General features: G+C 43.5%; 1 protein-coding gene across 1 annotated transcript in view; it reads left to right on the top strand.

The window, feature by feature from the left end:
* Window positions 1-18,281, top strand: part of LOC311320948 (two pore channel protein 2-like) — a gene marked incomplete at both ends in the record, with an annotated part of 146,569 nt that extends 128,288 nt beyond the window's left edge. Inside the window, 8 exons of the mRNA XM_084452815.1 lie at window positions 12,783-12,882; window positions 15,644-15,715; window positions 16,798-16,871; window positions 16,958-17,063; window positions 17,189-17,271; window positions 17,668-17,749; window positions 17,992-18,083; window positions 18,203-18,281. Of these exons, the coding sequence (XP_084308941.1) occupies window positions 12,783-12,882; window positions 15,644-15,715; window positions 16,798-16,871; window positions 16,958-17,063; window positions 17,189-17,271; window positions 17,668-17,749; window positions 17,992-18,083; window positions 18,203-18,281 (688 nt within the window). The remainder of the gene's footprint in view (window positions 1-12,782; window positions 12,883-15,643; window positions 15,716-16,797; window positions 16,872-16,957; window positions 17,064-17,188; window positions 17,272-17,667; window positions 17,750-17,991; window positions 18,084-18,202) is intronic.
* Window positions 18,282-18,843: the final 562 nt, after the last annotated feature.

Raw genomic sequence — 18,843 nt, 5'->3', positions numbered from 1 at the left:
CAGACTTGAAAGATAGGCGGAAACCAATTAAACGATCAGTGACACAGGTCTCGTCTCCATCAGAGTCAATTTAGCCAGTTGTAGCCCTAGGGTCCGCTATTTGGGCGGGGTTGCCAAAAACAATGTCTCTGATTGGTGGAGACATTGCTGTTGCAATGCTATTGGTTCTTACTAATGGGGCGGTGAATGTTTAGTTTTGATTCTCCACTCCAGTTTGTTTGGAGGACATAATTTCCTGGATGGCAGGTCTTTCAGTAGGCAGAGGCTCTGATTAGTAGCATAGTTTAGAAGCAGTTCTAACAACGGTTTTCAATGGAGATGTCTCCAGACTTAAGGAGGTGGAGATTCTCCAAAGTCTGGCATGACTAACCATGACTTAAATACTATAAGTAGGGCTCGTCCGGGATTTGAACCCGGGACCTCTCGCACCCTAAGCGAGAATCATACCCCTAGACCAACGAGCCTGACTCTGAAACTCTTTTAGACACATCCCCGCAATATTGTGAGGTTCTCCTAAGTTGTGATGTGGCACTTTTGTATGTAAGGTTTCATCAGTTTCCACAAAAAGTTTGTTTAAAGGACAATGCTCGTTTTTGACAACCTGGACCTTATTTACGGCATATTATAAGACGTTTCACTCACCCAGATAACTTTGGTGTAATTCGGAGGCCTGTAGAAGAAATTGAAAATCCAGCGCGAGCCAAGTATATCCATGTAATGGCAGCGGATGGGGCACTGAGAATGCAGCTTCTAAAAAATCTATTTTCTGCCGTGAAACGGTTGTTTTCATCAATCTGTCTTCATGAATCGCTAGTTGTGCTTACATAGAGCGAGGTCTTGTTGTGGTTTTTCACATGACTCTGTAATATGATCTTTAGAAACGTCTTTAGAAACGAAATAGCTTCCCCACTTGCTCCAGCACACATGCGCACAGCGCGCAAGTGTTGCTCCAGAAAATAGATTTTTTGGAAGCTGCATTCTCAGTGCCCCGTCCGCCGCCATTACATGGATATACTTGGATCGCGCTGGATTTTAAATTTCTTCTACAGGCCTCCGAATTACACCAAAGTTATCTCAGTGAGGCAAGCGTCTTATAATATGCCGTAAATAAGGTCCAGGTTGTCAAAAACGAGCATTCTCCTTTAAGGCACCACAAGGGTTAAAAAACTAAACCAAAGACTAAACAATAAAACCAATGTACACACTCAACAAGTGGAGAACAAAAGACAAAGCTTACAAGCTTACAAACTTAAGATGGCGCAGGAAACACCAGGGACAACGCACAGCTACAGCAAATAATGAACAAAGACCTGGAGTCGGGGAGCTACATGTAGGCTATACTGTATATACACAGACTTGAAAGATAGGCGGAAACCAATCAAACGATCAGTGACACAGGTCTCGTCTCCATCAGAGTCAATTTAGCCAGTTGTAGCCCTAGGGTCCGCTATTTGGGCGGGGTTGCCAAAAACAATGTCTCTGATTGGTGGAGACATTGCTGTTGCAATGCTATTGGTTCTTACTAATGGGGCGGTGAATGTTTAGTTTTGATTCTCCACTCCAGTTTGTTTGGAGGACATAATTTCCTGTATGGCAGGTCCTTCAGATGTAGGCAGAGGCTCTGATTAGTAGCATAGTTTAGAAGCTGTTCTAACAACGGTGTTCAATGGAGATGTCTCCAGACTTAAGGAGGTGGAGATTCTCCAAAGTCTGGCATGACTAACCATGACTTAAATACTATAAGTAGGGCTCGTCCGGGATTTGAACCCGGGACCTCTCGCACCCTAAGCGAGAATCATACCCCTAGACCAACGAGCCTGACTCTGAAACTCTTTTAGACACATCCCCGCAATATTGTGAGGTTCTCCTAAGTTGTGATGTGGCACTTTTGTATGTAAGGTTTCATCAGTTTCCACAAAAAGTTTGTTTAAAGGACAATGCTCGTTTTTGACAACCTGGACCTTATTTACGGCATATTATAAGACGTTTCACTCACCCAGATAACTTTGGTGTAATTCGGAGGCCTGTAGAAGAAATTGAAAATCCAGCGCGAGCCAAGTATATCCATGTAATGGCAGCGGACGGGGCACTGAGAATGCAGCTTCTAAAAAATCTATTTTCTGCCGTGAAATGGTTGTTTTCATCAATCTGTCTTCATGAATCGCTAGTTGTGCTTACATAGAGCGAGGTCTTGTTGTGGTTTTTCACATGACTCTGTAATATGATCTTTAGAAACGTCTTTAGAAACGAAACAGCTTCCCCACTTGCTCCAGCACACATGCGCACAGCGCGCAAGCGTTGCTCCAGAAAATAGATTTTTTGGAAGCTGCATTCTCAGTGCCCCGTCCGCCGCCATTACATGGATATACTTGGATCGCGCTGGATTTTAAATTTCTTCTACAGGCCTCCGAATTACACCAAAGTTATCTCGGTGAGGCAAACGTCTTATAATATGCCGTAAATAAGGTCCAGGTTGTCAAAAACGAGCATTCTCCTTTAAGGCACCACAAGGGTTAAAAAACTAAACCAAAGACTAAACAATAAAACCAATGTACACACTCAACAAGTGGAGAACAAAAGACAAAGCTTACAAGCTTACAAACTTAAGATGGCGCAGGAAACACCAGGGACAACGCACAGCTACAGCAAATAATGAACAAAGACCTGGAGTCGGGGAGCTACATGTAGGCTATACTGTATATACACAGACTTGAAAGATAGGCGGAAACCAATTAAACGATCAGTGACACAGGTCTCGTCTCCATCAGAGTCAATTTAGCCAGTTGTAGCCCTAGGGTCCGCTATTTGGGCGGGGTTGCCAAAAACAATGTCTCTGATTGGTGGAGACATTGCTGTTGCAATGCTATTGGTTCTTACTAATGGGGCGGTGAATGTTTAGTTTTGATTCTCCACTCCAGTTTGTTTGGAGGACATAATTTCCTGGATGGCAGGTCTTTCAGTAGGCAGAGGCTCTGATTAGTAGCATAGTTTAGAAGCAGTTCTAACAACGGTTTTCAATGGAGATGTCTCCAGACTTAAGGAGGTGGAGATTCTCCAAAGTCTGGCATGACTAACCATGACTTAAATACTATAAGTAGGGCTCGTCCGGGATTTGAACCCGGGACCTCTCGCACCCTAAGCGAGAATCATACCCCTAGACCAACGAGCCTGACTCTGAAACTCTTTTAGACACATCCCCGCAATATTGTGAGGTTCTCCTAAGTTGTGATGTGGCACTTTTGTATGTAAGGTTTCATCAGTTTCCACAAAAAGTTTGTTTAAAGGACAATGCTCGTTTTTGACAACCTGGACCTTATTTACGGCATATTATAAGACGTTTCACTCACCCAGATAACTTTGGTGTAATTCGGAGGCCTGTAGAAGAAATTGAAAATCCAGCGCGAGCCAAGTATATCCATGTAATGGCAGCGGATGGGGCACTGAGAATGCAGCTTCTAAAAAATCTATTTTCTGCCGTGAAACGGTTGTTTTCATCAATCTGTCTTCATGAATCGCTAGTTGTGCTTACATAGAGCGAGGTCTTGTTGTGGTTTTTCACATGACTCTGTAATATGATCTTTAGAAACGTCTTTAGAAACGAAATAGCTTCCCCACTTGCTCCAGCACACATGCGCACAGCGCGCAAGTGTTGCTCCAGAAAATAGATTTTTTGGAAGCTGCATTCTCAGTGCCCCGTCCGCCGCCATTACATGGATATACTTGGATCGCGCTGGATTTTAAATTTCTTCTACAGGCCTCCGAATTACACCAAAGTTATCTCAGTGAGGCAAGCGTCTTATAATATGCCGTAAATAAGGTCCAGGTTGTCAAAAACGAGCATTCTCCTTTAAGGCACCACAAGGGTTAAAAAACTAAACCAAAGACTAAACAATAAAACCAATGTACACACTCAACAAGTGGAGAACAAAAGACAAAGCTTACAAGCTTACAAACTTAAGATGGCGCAGGAAACACCAGGGACAACGCACAGCTACAGCAAATAATGAACAAAGACCTGGAGTCGGGGAGCTACATGTAGGCTATACTGTATATACACAGACTTGAAAGATAGGCGGAAACCAATCAAACGATCAGTGACACAGGTCTCGTCTCCATCAGAGTCAATTTAGCCAGTTGTAGCCCTAGGGTCCGCTATTTGGGCGGGGTTGCCAAAAACAATGTCTCTGATTGGTGGAGACATTGCTGTTGCAATGCTATTGGTTCTTCCTAATGGGGCGGTGAATGTTTAGTTTTGATTCTCCACTCCAGTTTGTTTGGAGGACATAATTTCCTGTATGGCAGGTCCTTCAGATGTAGGCAGAGGCTCTGATTAGTAGCATAGTTTAGAAGCTGTTCTAACAACGGTTTTCAATGGAGATGTCTCCAGACTTAAGGAGGTGGAGATTCTCCAAAGTCTGGCATGACTAACCATGACTTAAATACTATAAGTAGGGCTCGTCCGGGATTTGAACCCGGGACCTCTCGCACCCTAAGCGAGAATCATACCCCTAGACCAACGAACCTGACTCTGAAACTCTTTTAGACACATCCCCGCAATATTGTGAGGTTCTCCTAAGTTGTGATGTGGCACTTTTGTATGTAAGGTTTCATCAGTTTCCACAAAAAGTTTGTTTAAAGGACAATGCTCGTTTTTGACAACCTGGACCTTATTTACGGCATATTATAAGACGTTTCACTCACCCAGATAACTTTGGTGTAATTCGGAGGCCTGTAGAAGAAATTGAAAATCCAGCGCGAGCCAAGTATATCCATGTAATGGCAGCGGACGGGGCACTGAGAATGCAGCTTCTAAAAAATCTATTTTCTGCCGTGAAATGGTTGTTTTCATCAATCTGTCTTCATGAATCGCTAGTTGTGCTTACATAGAGCGAGGTCTTGTTGTGGTTTTTCACATGACTCTGTAATATGATCTTTAGAAACGTCTTTAGAAACGAAACAGCTTCCCCACTTGCTCCAGCACACATGCGCACAGCGCGCAAGCGTTGCTCCAGAAAATAGATTTTTTGGAAGCTGCATTCTCAGTGCCCCGTCCGCCGCCATTACATGGATATACTTGGATCGCGCTGGATTTTAAATTTCTTCTACAGGCCTCCGAATTACACCAAAGTTATCTCGGTGAGGCAAACGTCTTATAATATGCCGTAAATAAGGTCCAGGTTGTCAAAAACGAGCATTCTCCTTTAAGGCACCACAAGGGTTAAAAAACTAAACCAAAGACTAAACAATAAAACCAATGTACACACTCAACAAGTGGAGAACAAAAGACAAAGCTTACAAGCTTACAAACTTAAGATGGCGCAGGAAACACCAGGGACAACGCACAGCTACAGCAAATAATGAACAAAGACCTGGAGTCGGGGAGCTACATGTAGGCTATACTGTATATACACAGACTTGAAAGATAGGCGGAAACCAATTAAACGATCAGTGACACAGGTCTCGTCTCCATCAGAGTCAATTTAGCCAGTTGTAGCCCTAGGGTCCGCTATTTGGGCGGGGTTGCCAAAAACAATGTCTCTGATTGGTGGAGACATTGCTGTTGCAATGCTATTGGTTCTTACTAATGGGGCGGTGAAAATGTTTAGTTTTGATTCTCCACTCCAGTTTGTTTGGAGGACATAATTTCCTGGATGGCAGGTCTTTCAGTAGGCAGAGGCTCTGATTAGTAGCATAGTTTAGAAGCTGTTCTAACAACGGTTTTCAATGGAGATGTCTCCAGACTTAAGGAGGTGGAGATTCTCCAAAGTCTGGCATGACTAACCATGACTTAAATACTATAAGTAGGGCTCGTCCGGGATTTGAACCCGGGACCTCTCGCACCCTAAGCGAGAATCATACCCCTAGACCAACGAGCCTGACTCTGAAACTCTTTTAGACACATCCCCGCAATATTGTGAGGTTCTCCTAAGTTGTGATGTGGCACTTTTGTATGTAAGGTTTCATCAGTTTCCACAAAAAGTTTGTTTAAAGGACAATGCTCGTTTTTGACAACCTGGACCTTATTTACGGCATATTATAAGACGTTTCACTCACCGAGATAACTTTGGTGTAATTCGGAGGCCTGTAGAAGAAATTGAAAATCCAGCGCGAGCCAAGTATATCCATGTGATGGCAGCGGACGGGGCACTGAGAATGCAGCTTCTAAAAAATCTATTTTCTGCCGTGAAACGGTTGTTTTCATCAATCTGTCTTCATGAATCGCTAGTTGTGCTTACATAGAGCGAGGTCTTGTTGTGGTTTTTCACATGACTCTGTAATATGATCTTTAGAAACGTCTTTAGAAACGAAATAGCTTCCCCACTTGCTCCAGCACACATGCGCACAGCGCGCAAGCGTTGCTCCAGAAAATAGATTTTTTGGAAGCTGCATTCTCAGTGCCCCGTCCGCCGCCATTACATGGATATACTTGGATCGCGCTGGATTTTAAATTTCTTCTACAGGCCTCCGAATTACACCAAAGTTATCTCGGTGAGGCAAACGTCTTATAATATGCCGTAAATAAGGTCCAGGTTGTCAAAAACGAGCATTCTCCTTTAAGGCACCACAAGGGTTAAAAAACTAAACCAAAGACTAAACAATAAAACCAATGTACACACTCAACAAGTGGAGAACAAAAGACAAAGCTTACAAGCTTACAAACTTAAGATGGCGCAGGAAACACCAGGGACAACGCACAGCTACAGCAAATAATTAACAAAGACCTGGAGTCGGGGAGCTACATGTAGGCTATACTGTATATACACAGACTTGAAAGATAGGCGGAAACCAATCAAACGATCAGTGACACAGGTCTCGTCTCCATCAGAGTCAATTTAGCCAGTTGTAGCCCTAGGGTCCGCTATTTGGGCGGGGTTGCCAAAAACAATGTCTCTGATTGGTGGAGACATTGCTGTTGCAATGCTATTGGTTCTTCCTAATGGGGCGGTGAATGTTTAGTTTTGATTCTCCACTCCAGTTTGTTTGGAGGACATAATTTCCTGTATGGCAGGTCCTTCAGATGTAGGCAGAGGCTCTGATTAGTAGCATAGTTTAGAAGCTGTTCTAACAACGGTTTTCAATGGAGATGTCTCCAGACTTAAGGAGGTGGAGATTCTCCAAAGTCTGGCATGACTAACCATGACTTAAATACTATAAGTAGGGCTCGTCCGGGATTTGAACCCGGGACCTCTCGCACCCAAAGCGAGAATCATACCCCTAGACCAACGAGCCTGCCTCTGAAACTCTTTTAGACACATCCCCGCAATATTGTGAGGTTCTCCTAAGTTGTGATGTGGCACTTTTGTATGTAAGGTTTCATCAGTTTCCACAAAAAGTTTGTTTAAAGGACAATGCTCGTTTTTGACAACCTGGACCTTATTTACGGCATATTATAAGACGTTTCACTCACCGAGATAACTTTGGTGTAATTCGGAGGCCTGTAGAAGAAATTGAAAATCCAGCGCGAGCCAAGTATATCCATGTAATGGCAGCGGACGGGGCACTGAGAATGCAGCTTCTAAAAAATCTATTTTCTGCCGTGAAACGGTTGTTTTCATCAATCTGTCTTCATGAATCGCTAGTTGTGCTTACATAGAGCGAGGTCTTGTTGTGGTTTTTCACATGACTCTGTAATATGATCTTTAGAAACGTCTTTAGAAACGAAATAGCTTCCCCACTTGCTCCAGCACACATGCGCACAGCGCGCAAGCGTTGCTCCAGAAAATAGATTTTTTGGAAGCTGCATTCTCAGTGCCCCGTCCGCCGCCATTACATGGATATACTTGGATCGCGCTGGATTTTAAATTTCTTCTACAGGCCTCCGAATTACACCAAAGTTATCTCGCTGAGGCAAACGTCTTATAATATGCCGTAAATAAGGTCCAGGTTGTCAAAAACGAGCATTCTCCTTTAAGGCACCACAAGGGTTAAAAAACTAAACCAAAGACTAAACAATAAAACCAATGTACACACTCAACAAGTGGAGAACAAAAGACAAAGCTTACAAGCTTACAAACTTAAGATGGCGCAGGAAACACCAGGGACAACGCACAGCTACAGCAAATAATGAACAAAGACCTGGAGTCGGGGAGCTACATGTAGGCTATACTGTATATACACAGACTTGAAAGATAGGCGGAAACCAATTAAACGATCAGTGACACAGGTCTCGTCTCCATCAGAGTCAATTTAGCCAGTTGTAGCCCTAGGGTCCGCTATTTGGGCGGGGTTGCCAAAAACAATGTCTCTGATTGGTGGAGACATTGCTGTTGCAATGCTATTGGTTCTTACTAATGGGGCGGTGAATGTTTAGTTTTGATTCTCCACTCCAGTTTGTTTGGAGGACATAATTTCCTGTATGGCAGGTCCTTCAGATGTAGGCAGAGGCTCTGATTAGTAGCATAGTTTAGAAGCTGTTCTAACAACGGTTTTCAATGGAGATGTCTCCAGACTTAAGGAGGTGGAGATTCTCCAAAGTCTGGCATGACTAACCATGACTTAAATACTATAAGTAGGGCTCGTCCGGGATTTGAACCCGGGACCTCTCGCACCCAAAGCGAGAATCATACCCCTAGACCAACGAGCCTGACTCTGAAACTCTTTTAGACACATCCCCGCAATATTGTGAGGTTCTCCTAAGTTGTGATGTGGCACTTTTGTATGTAAGGTTTCATCAGTTTCCACAAAAAGTTTGTTTAAAGGACAATGCTCGTTTTTGACAACCTGGACCTTATTTACGGCATATTATAAGACGTTTCACTCACCCAGATAACTTTGGTGTAATTCGGAGGCCTGTAGAAGAAATTGAAAATCCAGCGCGAGCCAAGTATATCCATGTAATGGCAGCGGACGGGGCACTGAGAATGCAGCTTCTAAAAAATCTATTTTCTGCCGTGAAACGGTTGTTTTCATCAATCTGTCTTCATGAATCGCTAGTTGTGCTTACATAGAGCGAGGTCTTGTTGTGGTTTTTCACATGACTCCGTAATATGATCTTTAGAAACGAAATAGCTTCCCCACTTGCTCCAGCACACATGCGCACAACGCGCAAGCGTTGCTCCAGAAAATAGATTTTTTGGAAGCTGCATTCTCAGTGCCCCGTTCGCCGCCATTACATGGATATACTTGGATCGCGCTGGATTTTAAATTTCTTCTACAGGCCTCCGAATTACACCAAAGTTATCTCGGTGAGGCAAACGTCTTATAATATGCCGTAAATAAGGTCCAGGTTGTCAAAAACGAGCATTCTCCTTTAAGGCACCACAAGGGTTAAAAAACTAAACCAAAGACTAAACAATAAAACCAATGTACACACTCAACAAGTGGAGAACAAAAGACAAAGCTTACAAGCTTACAAACTTAAGATGGCGCAGGAAACACCAGGGACAACGCACAGCTACAGCAAATAATGAACAAAGACCTGGAGTCGGGGAGCTACATGTAGGCTTTACTGTATATACACAGACTTGAAAGATAGGCGGAAACCAATCAAACGATCAGTGACACAGGTCTCGTCTCCATCAGAGTCAATTTAGCCAGTTGTAGCCCTAGGGTCCGCTATTTGGGAGGGGTTGCCAAAAACAATGTCTCTGATTGGTGGAGACATTGCTGTTGCAATGCTATTGGTTCTTACTAATGGGGCGGTGAATGTTTAGTTTTGATTCTCCACTCCAGTTTGTTTGGAGGACATAATTTCCTGTATGGCAGGTCTTTCAGTAGGCAGAGGCTCTGATTAGTAGCATAGTTTAGAAGCTGTTCTAACAACGGTTTTCAATGGAGATGTCTCCAGACTTAAGGAGGTGGAGATTCTCCAAAGTCTGGCATGACTAACCATGACTTAAATACTATAAGTAGGGCTCGTCCGGGATTTGAACCCGGGACCTCTCGCACCCTAAGAGAGAATCATACCCCTAGACCAACTAACCTGACTCTGAAACTCTTTTAGACACATCCCCGCAATATTGTGAGGTTCTCCTAAGTTGTGATGTGGCACTTTTGTATGTAAGGTTTCATCAGTTTCCACAAAAAGTTTGTTTAAAGGACAATGCTTGTTTTTGACAACCTGGACCTTATTTACGGCATATTATAAGACGTTTCACTCACCCAGATAACTTTGGTGTAATTCGGAGGCCTGTAGAAGAAATTGAAAATCCAGCGCGAGCCAAGTATATCCATGTAATGGCAGCGGACGGGGCACTGAGAATGCAGCTTCTAAAAAATCTATTTTCTGCCGTGAAATGGTTGTTTTCATCAATCTGTCTTCATGAATCGCTAGTTGTGCTTACATAGAGCGAGGTCTTGTTGTGGTTTTTCACATGACTCTGTAATATGATCTTTAGAAACGTCTTTAGAAACGAAACAGCTTCCCCACTTGCTCCAGCACACATGCGCACAGCGCGCAAGCGTTGCTCCAGAAAATAGATTTTTTGGAAGCTGCATTCTCAGTGCCCCGTCCGCCGCCATTACATGGATATACTTGGATCGCGCTGGATTTTAAATTTCTTCTACAGGCCTCCGAATTACACCAAAGTTATCTCGGTGAGGCAAACGTCTTATAATATGCCGTAAATAAGGTCCAGGTTGTCAAAAACGAGCATTCTCCTTTAAGGCACCACAAGAGTTAAAAAACTAAACCAAAGACTAAACAATAAAACCAATGTACACACTCAACAAGTGGAGAACAAAAGACAAAGCTTACAAGCTTACAAACTTAAGATGGCGCAGGAAACACCAGGGACAACGCACAGCTACAGCAAATAATTAACAAAGACCTGGAGTCGGGGAGCTACATGTAGGCTATACTGTATATACACAGACTTGAAAGATAGGCGGAAACCAATCAAACGATCAGTGACACAGGTCTCGTCTCCATCAGAGTCAATTTAGCCAGTTGTAGCCCTAGGGTCCGCTATTTGGGCGGGGTTGCCAAAAACAATGTCTCTGATTGGTGGAGACATTGCTGTTGCAATGCTATTGGTTCTTACTAATGGGGCGGTGAATGTTTAGTTTTGATTCTCCACTCCAGTTTGTTTGGAGGACATAATTTCCTGTATGGCAGGTCTTTCAGTAGGCAGAGGCTCTGATTAGTAGCATAGTTTAGAAGCTGTTCTAACAACGGTTTTCAATGGAGATGTCTCCAGACTTAAGGAGGTGGAGATTCTCCAAAGTCTGGCATGACTAACCATGACTTAAATACTATAAGTAGGGCTCGTCCGGGATTTGAACCCGGGACCTCTCGCACCCAAAGCGAGAATCATACCCCTAGACCAACGAGCCTGACTCTGAAACTCTTTTAGACACATCCCATCAATATTGTGAGGTTCTCCTAAGTTGTGATGTGGCACTTTTGTATGTAAGGTTTCATCAGTTTCCACAAAAAGTTTGTTTAAAGGACAATGCTCGTTTTTGACAACCTGGACCTTATTTACGGCATATTATAAGACGTTTCACTCACCGAGATAACTTTGGTGTAATTCGGAGGCCTGTAGAAGAAATTGAAAATCCAGCGCGAGCCAAGTATATCCATGTAATGGCAGCGGACGGAGCACTGAGAATGCAGCTTCTAAAAAATCTATTTTCTGCCGTGAAACGGTTGTTTTCATCAATCTGTCTTCATGAATCGCTAGTTGTGCTTACATAGAGCGAGGTCTTGTTGTGGTTTTTCACATGACTCTGTAATATGATCTTTAGAAACGTCTTTAGAAACGAAATAGCTTCCCCACTTGCTCCAGCACACATGCGCACAGTGCGCAAGCGTTGCTCCAGAAAATAGATTTTTTGGAAGCTGCATTCTCAGTGCCCCGTCCGCCGCCATTACATGGATATACTTGGATCGCGCTGGATTTTAAAAGGCCTAAAAGTAGGGCTAATCCGGGATTTGGAACCCACACCCTAAGCGAGAATCATACCCCTAGACCAACGAGCCTCACAGCACTGAGTGAGAGTAATGATGTGGCAGGTTTCTGTCCCATTCATGTTGGACTGCCCTCTACTGGTGACTTCACACAATCACAAGCTTTTCACATCTGCCTTCAGAACTACATGGAATGGGTTAGTCAGGTCTGAACTAAGGCTAGGTTCATGTAGCAGGCTTTTTGTATCCTGCACAGGTAACCTACCATGGTAGGACTGTGAGACTTAGTTAGAATGACCTTACTGCCTAGGGTGCAAATGTTGTCGGTTCACGTCCAGCTCGGAACAGCCACTACAAAGTTCCTAACCTTGTGGAGATATACAGGTAAGTTAATTAATGTTCCTTGTGGCACAGTTTCTGTGTAGTATGCACTAATCTGTCTGATGGTAAGTAACCTTGACTGGTTTATGATTTCTTCTTGGACGGTCAGATGCCATGGCATATGTTTACTAACCACATACCTTTCCTTGTTTTAACCCCAAAAGTAGGGCTCGTCCGGGATTTGAACCCGGGACCTCTCGCACCCAAAGCGAGAATCATACCCCTAGACCAACGAGCCCTTCCTGCTTACCTTTTTGCATTAAATGTTTTTCACTCCTTCTCTTCCTGGAGACATGACACTCCTGATTGGGTACTGTCTCAGGTTACCACAGCAAAGGGTTGTCTCTTTGCTGACCTCTAGTGGTGGTCATGTGCAGAGGAAATACTTTGCATTTTATCAGGCATCAAAGACTCCAATGGGCAGTGTGTGTGTGTGTGTGTGTGTATGTGTGTGTGTGTGTGTGTGTGTGTGTGTGTGTGTGTGTGTGTGTGTGTGTGTGTGTGTGTGTGTGTGTGTGTGTGTGCGTGCGTGCGTGCGTGTGTGTGACAGGAACCCAGCCCATGAAGGCCTGCTGTCTCTCTGGGAGATGGTCCGTCTGGTCAACATGCTGATCGTCTTCCGTTTCTTCAGGATCATTCCCAACATCAAGGTAACACACACACTTTATCGCCACGCAGACTGTGTGTAGGCCTACCCTCAGATACACACAGGACAAGCTCTACGAGAATGCATCATCATATCATTGATGTGCTTTTGAGATGGTTTGGCCTATCTAGCATCTTTAAGATCCAGTGGGTTTTACAGGCAAAAACTTTAGGAATCCGTCTAGTTACATTAATAACAGCAAGTTACAAGCTAGTTACATTACTCTGTCTTACCAATGGCTCGATGGCAACAGCTGTAGGCTGATGAGTAAAGGCCAAACTACACTGACCACCCATGTAAAAACAGCTGTGGCTTTTTTCAGTGCCAACACTCCCACCGGCCATGGCTTGTCAAGCTGCACGTGCCGCTCTACTCTATTTGAAACCACTGCTCTATTTTACAGGTGTTGCTGCTCTATAAAATACACAAAACTGACTGTTGTGAAAGACACAACACACAGTCTGAACCCAGAAATCTTGAATCCATCAAGATATTAGTATGAATTTAGTAAAATAGGTTAGGCCTAGGGGATTAGATTATATATTTGACACTATTCAGGGTTTTTCCTGGCTGATGCGTACAGGATGCACAAATATTTTCTGGGCCCCTGCAAATTGTTATTATAGCCTAATAATAATAATAAATAGATGTTTATTTTACAGTAGAGAAACAGTTCCCATAGCCCACTGCATGAGAGAATGGCGCACAGCTCCATGGCAGCAAGTTCCGTGCACCTCAGGTTTGACATAAATGATTTTCTAGAAAACTAAATGATTGCCTAGTCTACTTGTTTGTGATATGTTGTAAATCAAAGAATCAATCAATTTACTAAAGAAAACTTCCAGCTACAGTATGACATTTTGACAAGGAAATAGCCTATACGACTTTGTATTAAAGGGGTAGTGTGCTATGTGGGATATTTAGCCCTATTTGTGGTCTGTCTACCATGAACTTGAAACATAGAGACTATAATTTCAATTATCGTTCCAGTATTGAGCTAGCTGCAATTTTTATGCACATAGTCCTCTGAGGGAACAGTGAAAACAAGCACCAGATGAACTAGAGATCGTGAGCTAGGCCCTCTCGTCCAACATCACTGTCTGACTTCACAAATGCTCTTCTGGATGAATGGGAAAAAATCCCACAGACACGCTCCAAAATCTTGTAGAAAGCCTTCCCAGAAGAGTGGAAGCTGTTATAGCTGCAATGGGGGGACCAACTCCATATTAATCCTTATGGATTTAGAATGGGATGTCATAAAAGCTCCTATTGGTGTAATGTGTAGGTGTCCCAATACTTTTGTCCACATAGTGTATATGAAGTATATTTTCATTTAGTTAACTACAACTTTTTAAAATAATCCCCCAGGTACTGTACTAGGCCTACATACACCATTGTTCCATCATGAAACACAGCCTGTCATCACTGAGTGGAAAATGGAAATGGATGAGGAGGGATTGATCATGGAAGTCATGGAACAGAGAAATACCCTGAGATATACCCAAAAAGGATATTGCCTGGTGAGCTGGTAGAGCAGAGTGTTCTAACGTCACACCGTGCCGCAGCGTGTCCAGAGTGTGTTAGGGGACGCCGCGCCTCCAGAGTGTTAGGGGACGCAGCGCGTCCAGAGTGTGTTAGGGGACGCAGCGCGTCCAGAGTGTGTTAGGGGACGCAGCGCGTCCAGGGTGTGTTAGGGGACGCAGCGTGTCCAGAGTGTGTTAGGGGACGCAGCGCGTCCAGGGTGTGTTAGGGGACGCCGCGTGCTGCGTGTAATATGACGCGCCCGGTGTGTTTCCGTCTCTATAGAATAGACAAATAGAAGAGGTGAAAAGGTCATCTCACTCAAATGATCTCTCTAGGGTATTGAGAGAGGCTAGGGATACTGTAGATATCAAGGTTTACTTCAGGAGAAAACTATTCCCATGCGACTTAATGAATAAGGTAACTCAAATAAAACAACCATACAATGACTTGTTTGAGAACATTAGAAAGTTCTCAATAGTTGTAAGCAGATTCTGTATGAGGTAACAATGAATCAACATACGCAAGCAAACTAAAAAACAAAAGCAAACAGTCTAGATCCAGTTAGAAATGCACTTCAGATCAAAGTCAAAGTCCTGACCTAGCACAGACAGCTATAAAACCATTGGCGGGTGTCGGAATGACAAATCCAGTAGCAAATGAAATGGAAACCATGTTACTCTTAGTACCATAGCAATAGCCGTGGCAGCAGTAAAATCAAGGCTTGTAGACTTGTTGTTTGTCCGCAAGCAGACTCTTCCATGAGAGAACTCCCACAGCAGGAGACTTTAAATGGTTGTGTAGGCTACTGTCCTTGATACAAACTACTGTACTATTACTAGAGGATACTTTGACCTCAGAGACTACTACTGTGTAGTAAGTAACAGTAGCTTACAGGTAATGCTGGACTGAGTAAAAGTTGGTAGGCAACAGGCTGTCTAAAAACTTACTAGGGTATGTGATTGGTTGAATCGTAACATTATGGGAACTCCACCCCAAAAACAAACCCATTTAAGTGATACTTCATTACATTGGTAGCCTTGAAACAACCAGTGGTAAGAATATTGTCCGAGACCAGTTCTGTTTAAAATTCAACATGACAAAATCTTGCTCATGTGAAATATTTGTACATTCGAAACATATTGTACCAACAGCCAAGAGTGTAATGAAAATAAACATATTCCCATCACATGGTAAATACCAGGGTATTCACTAGATTAACTAGACCCCCTGTTTCTCTCCAGCTGATGGCCCTGGTGGCCAGCACCCTGGTGGACCTGGTGAAGAACCTGAGAGCGTTTGCTGGGATGCTAGTGGTGAGAAGCTCTGACGGCTGTACAGTTGAACACAAGAGAGTTGGTTTACAGTTGAACAGAATATAATTGGTTTACAGTTGAACACAAGAGAGTTGGTTTACAGTTGAACAGAATATAATTGGTTTACAGTTGAACAGAATAGAGTTGGTTTACAGTTGATCAGAAGGGAGTTGGTTTACAGTTGGACAGAAGAGAGTTGGTCAGTTGAACAGAAGAGAGTTGGTTTACAGTTGAACAGAAGAGAGTTGGTTTACAGTTGGACAGAAGAGAGTTGGTTTACAGTTGATCAGAAGGGAGTTGGTTTACAGTTGGACAGAAGAGAGTTGGTCAGTTGAACAGAAGAGAGTTGGTTTACAGTTGAACAGAAGAGAGTTGGTTTACAGTTGGACAGAAGAGAGTTGGTTTACACAAGTAAACGGTCGAACGTTTGAACAGAAGAGAGTTGGTCAGTTGAACAGAAGAGAGTTGGTTTACAGTTGAACAGAAGAGAGTTGGTCAGTTGAACAGAAGAGAGTTGGTTTACAGTTGAACAGAAGAGAGTTGGTTTACAGTTGAACAGAATAGAGTTGGTTTACAGTTGATCAGAAGGGAGTTGGTTTACAGTTGGACAGAAGAGAGTTGGTCAGTTGAACAGAAGAGAGTTTGTTTACAGTTGAACAGAAGAGAGTTGGTTTACAGTTGGACAGAAGAGAGTTGGTTTACACAAGTAAACGGTCGAACGTTTGAACAGAAGAGAGTTGGTCAGTTGAACAGAAGAGAGTTGGTTTACAGCTGAACAGAAGATAGTTGGTCAGTTGAACAGAAGAGAGTTGGTTTACAGTTGAACAGAAGAGAGTTGGTTTACAGTTGGACAGAAGAGAGTTGGTTTACACAAGTAAACGGTCGAACGTTTGAACAGAAGAGAGTTGGTCAGTTGAACAGAAGAGAGTTGGTCAGTTGATCAGAAGGGAGTTGGTTTACAGTTGAACAGAAGAGAGTTGGTCAGTTGAACAGAAGAGAGTTGGTTTACAGTTGAACAGAAGAGAGTTGGTCAGTTGAACTGCTATGATTGTGAAAGCTTGTCCCTGTACTGTCCTTGCCAGGTGGTGTATTACGTGTTTGCAGTGCTTGGAGTATGGCTGTTCAAAGGTGCTATCACTGCACCTGCTAATGTGAGGTATTGGAACATGCTAGCTCAGAGGAAGAAGCATTTCTCTGGATGTGAATGTGCTTTTCATTGAATTCATGTCCTATGTTTTACAGTGCGGCCAACAACTCTGCTGTAGTGAAGATGACCTCCAACATCACTGTTGAATGTGGTTCATATGAGCAGCTTGGCTACTGGGCCAACAACTTTGATGACTTTGCAGTGAGTTTGACTGTGGAATAAACATCAATGCCAAATATTAATGTTACTTCCATGGAATAAGAGGAGGTTTCACACATTTTCCATAAAGATACGAGCAGTTGTTTGTGTCTGGTTCCTGTTTCCAGTCAGCCCTGGTCCTGCTCTACAACATAATGGTGGTCAACAACTGGAATGTCTTCCTGGACGCCTACTCCAGATATACCACAGAGTAGGACACCTCTACTGGGCTCACACCTACAGCGTTCATTCATTCGTTCGTTCGTTCGTTCAGTCAGTCAGTCAGTCAGTCAGTCAGTCAGTCAGTCAGTCAGTCAGTCAGTCAGTCAGTCAGTCAGTCAGTCAGTCAGTCAATCAGTCAGTCAGTAAATCAGTCAGTCAGTCAGTCAGTCAGTCAGTCAGTCAGTCAGTCAGTCAGTCAGTCAGTCAGTCAGTCAGATACTGCTGAGCACAACAGTGCTTCTTATTCACATCTACAGTATACATAATTATCTGTTCAGTCTGTTCAGTCAGTCATTCATTGTCCTGCTTTGTTCATTCGTTCAGGAAGTAGATCTGTACTGGGATGGGGCTGGTCAGTTGATGTTGTCCTTGTCCTCGTTTTCAGGTGGTCAAAGCTCTACTTCATCGCCTGGTGGCTCACCTCTTCTGTCATGTGGGTCAACCTGTTTGTGGCTCTGATCCTGGAGGTAGGGCCAATACACTGTTCAGACTGACTGCTTTTTGAAGGGACATTATATCAAGGTCTTTTTAGTGCAAAATATTCTAAATGTGCCAATTTTCTCTACAGAAAAGTGGACAATCTGTAAAAAAAAAAAAAATCTACTGGACTACTAAATGTCGTCTAAAGGTGCATCAGAGGATGTGATGATGTCCAGCAACACTTCCATCTATCACATGTCCTGTGTCCGTGTTGTTTGTCCTGTCCTAGAACTTCATCTACAAGTGGGACCGCAACAACGCGTGCTCCCTGTCCGAAGTCGAGAGGACTGACCTGGAGACCACGGTTCAGCTCATGTTCAGGTGGGCTCAGGAACATAGAGGGGTCTGACTGGAACAGATCCAGAATCACCTTCAACCTGGAGGAACACATTTGACCGTGGTTGTGTTTGCGTGCCTCTGACCTGCCCCTCCGCCCCCAGAGAACAGATCCCCGAACCGACTGAAGAGGAGCTTGTCACCAAGCTGCACCAGCACCCTCACCTCCACCTAACTCTGTGACATCACCAGGAAACTCTTCCATCTAACTGTGACATCGTCAAGCGACCCTTCCATCCAGCTGTGACATCATCACACGACCCTTCCATCTAATTGACATCACGACTCTTCCGTTTGTGGCATCATCAAACAACTCTTCTATCTAACTGTGACATCACCAAACTGCACCCACTGCTTCACCTAACCCTGTGACATCACCAAACCGCACCCACACCTTACTCTGTGACATCACCAGACTATTCATCTACCTAGCTCTGTGATGTCACCCAACTGTACCTCCACCTTAGCCTGTGACACTAGCAAACTAAACACCCACTCAGAAATATGCTGGAAGTTTAGACAAAGAAAGTGCCTATTGTATATGCTTTGTTTGTTATGGTATAATATAAATATGCTCATGGGTCTTTCTGTGCAACCCCTGATTAGATGTTTTATGTATTCGCCTCTATGTAAAATTTGAGATAAAAAGCAGGGTTAAGGTAGAGATCACAAACATCTTATTTAAAAACTTGTTGATAGCATGATAGATAATGTGTGTGTGTGTGTGTGTGTGTGTGTGTGTGTG

Source organism: Borostomias antarcticus, assembly GCF_949987555.1.
Source record: "Borostomias antarcticus genome assembly, chromosome: 18".
NCBI classification, from domain to species: Eukaryota; Metazoa; Chordata; class Actinopteri; order Stomiiformes; family Stomiidae; genus Borostomias; species Borostomias antarcticus.
Note: the sequence above shows the minus strand (reverse complement) of the source record. Positions and strands in the feature narration are given on the sequence as shown.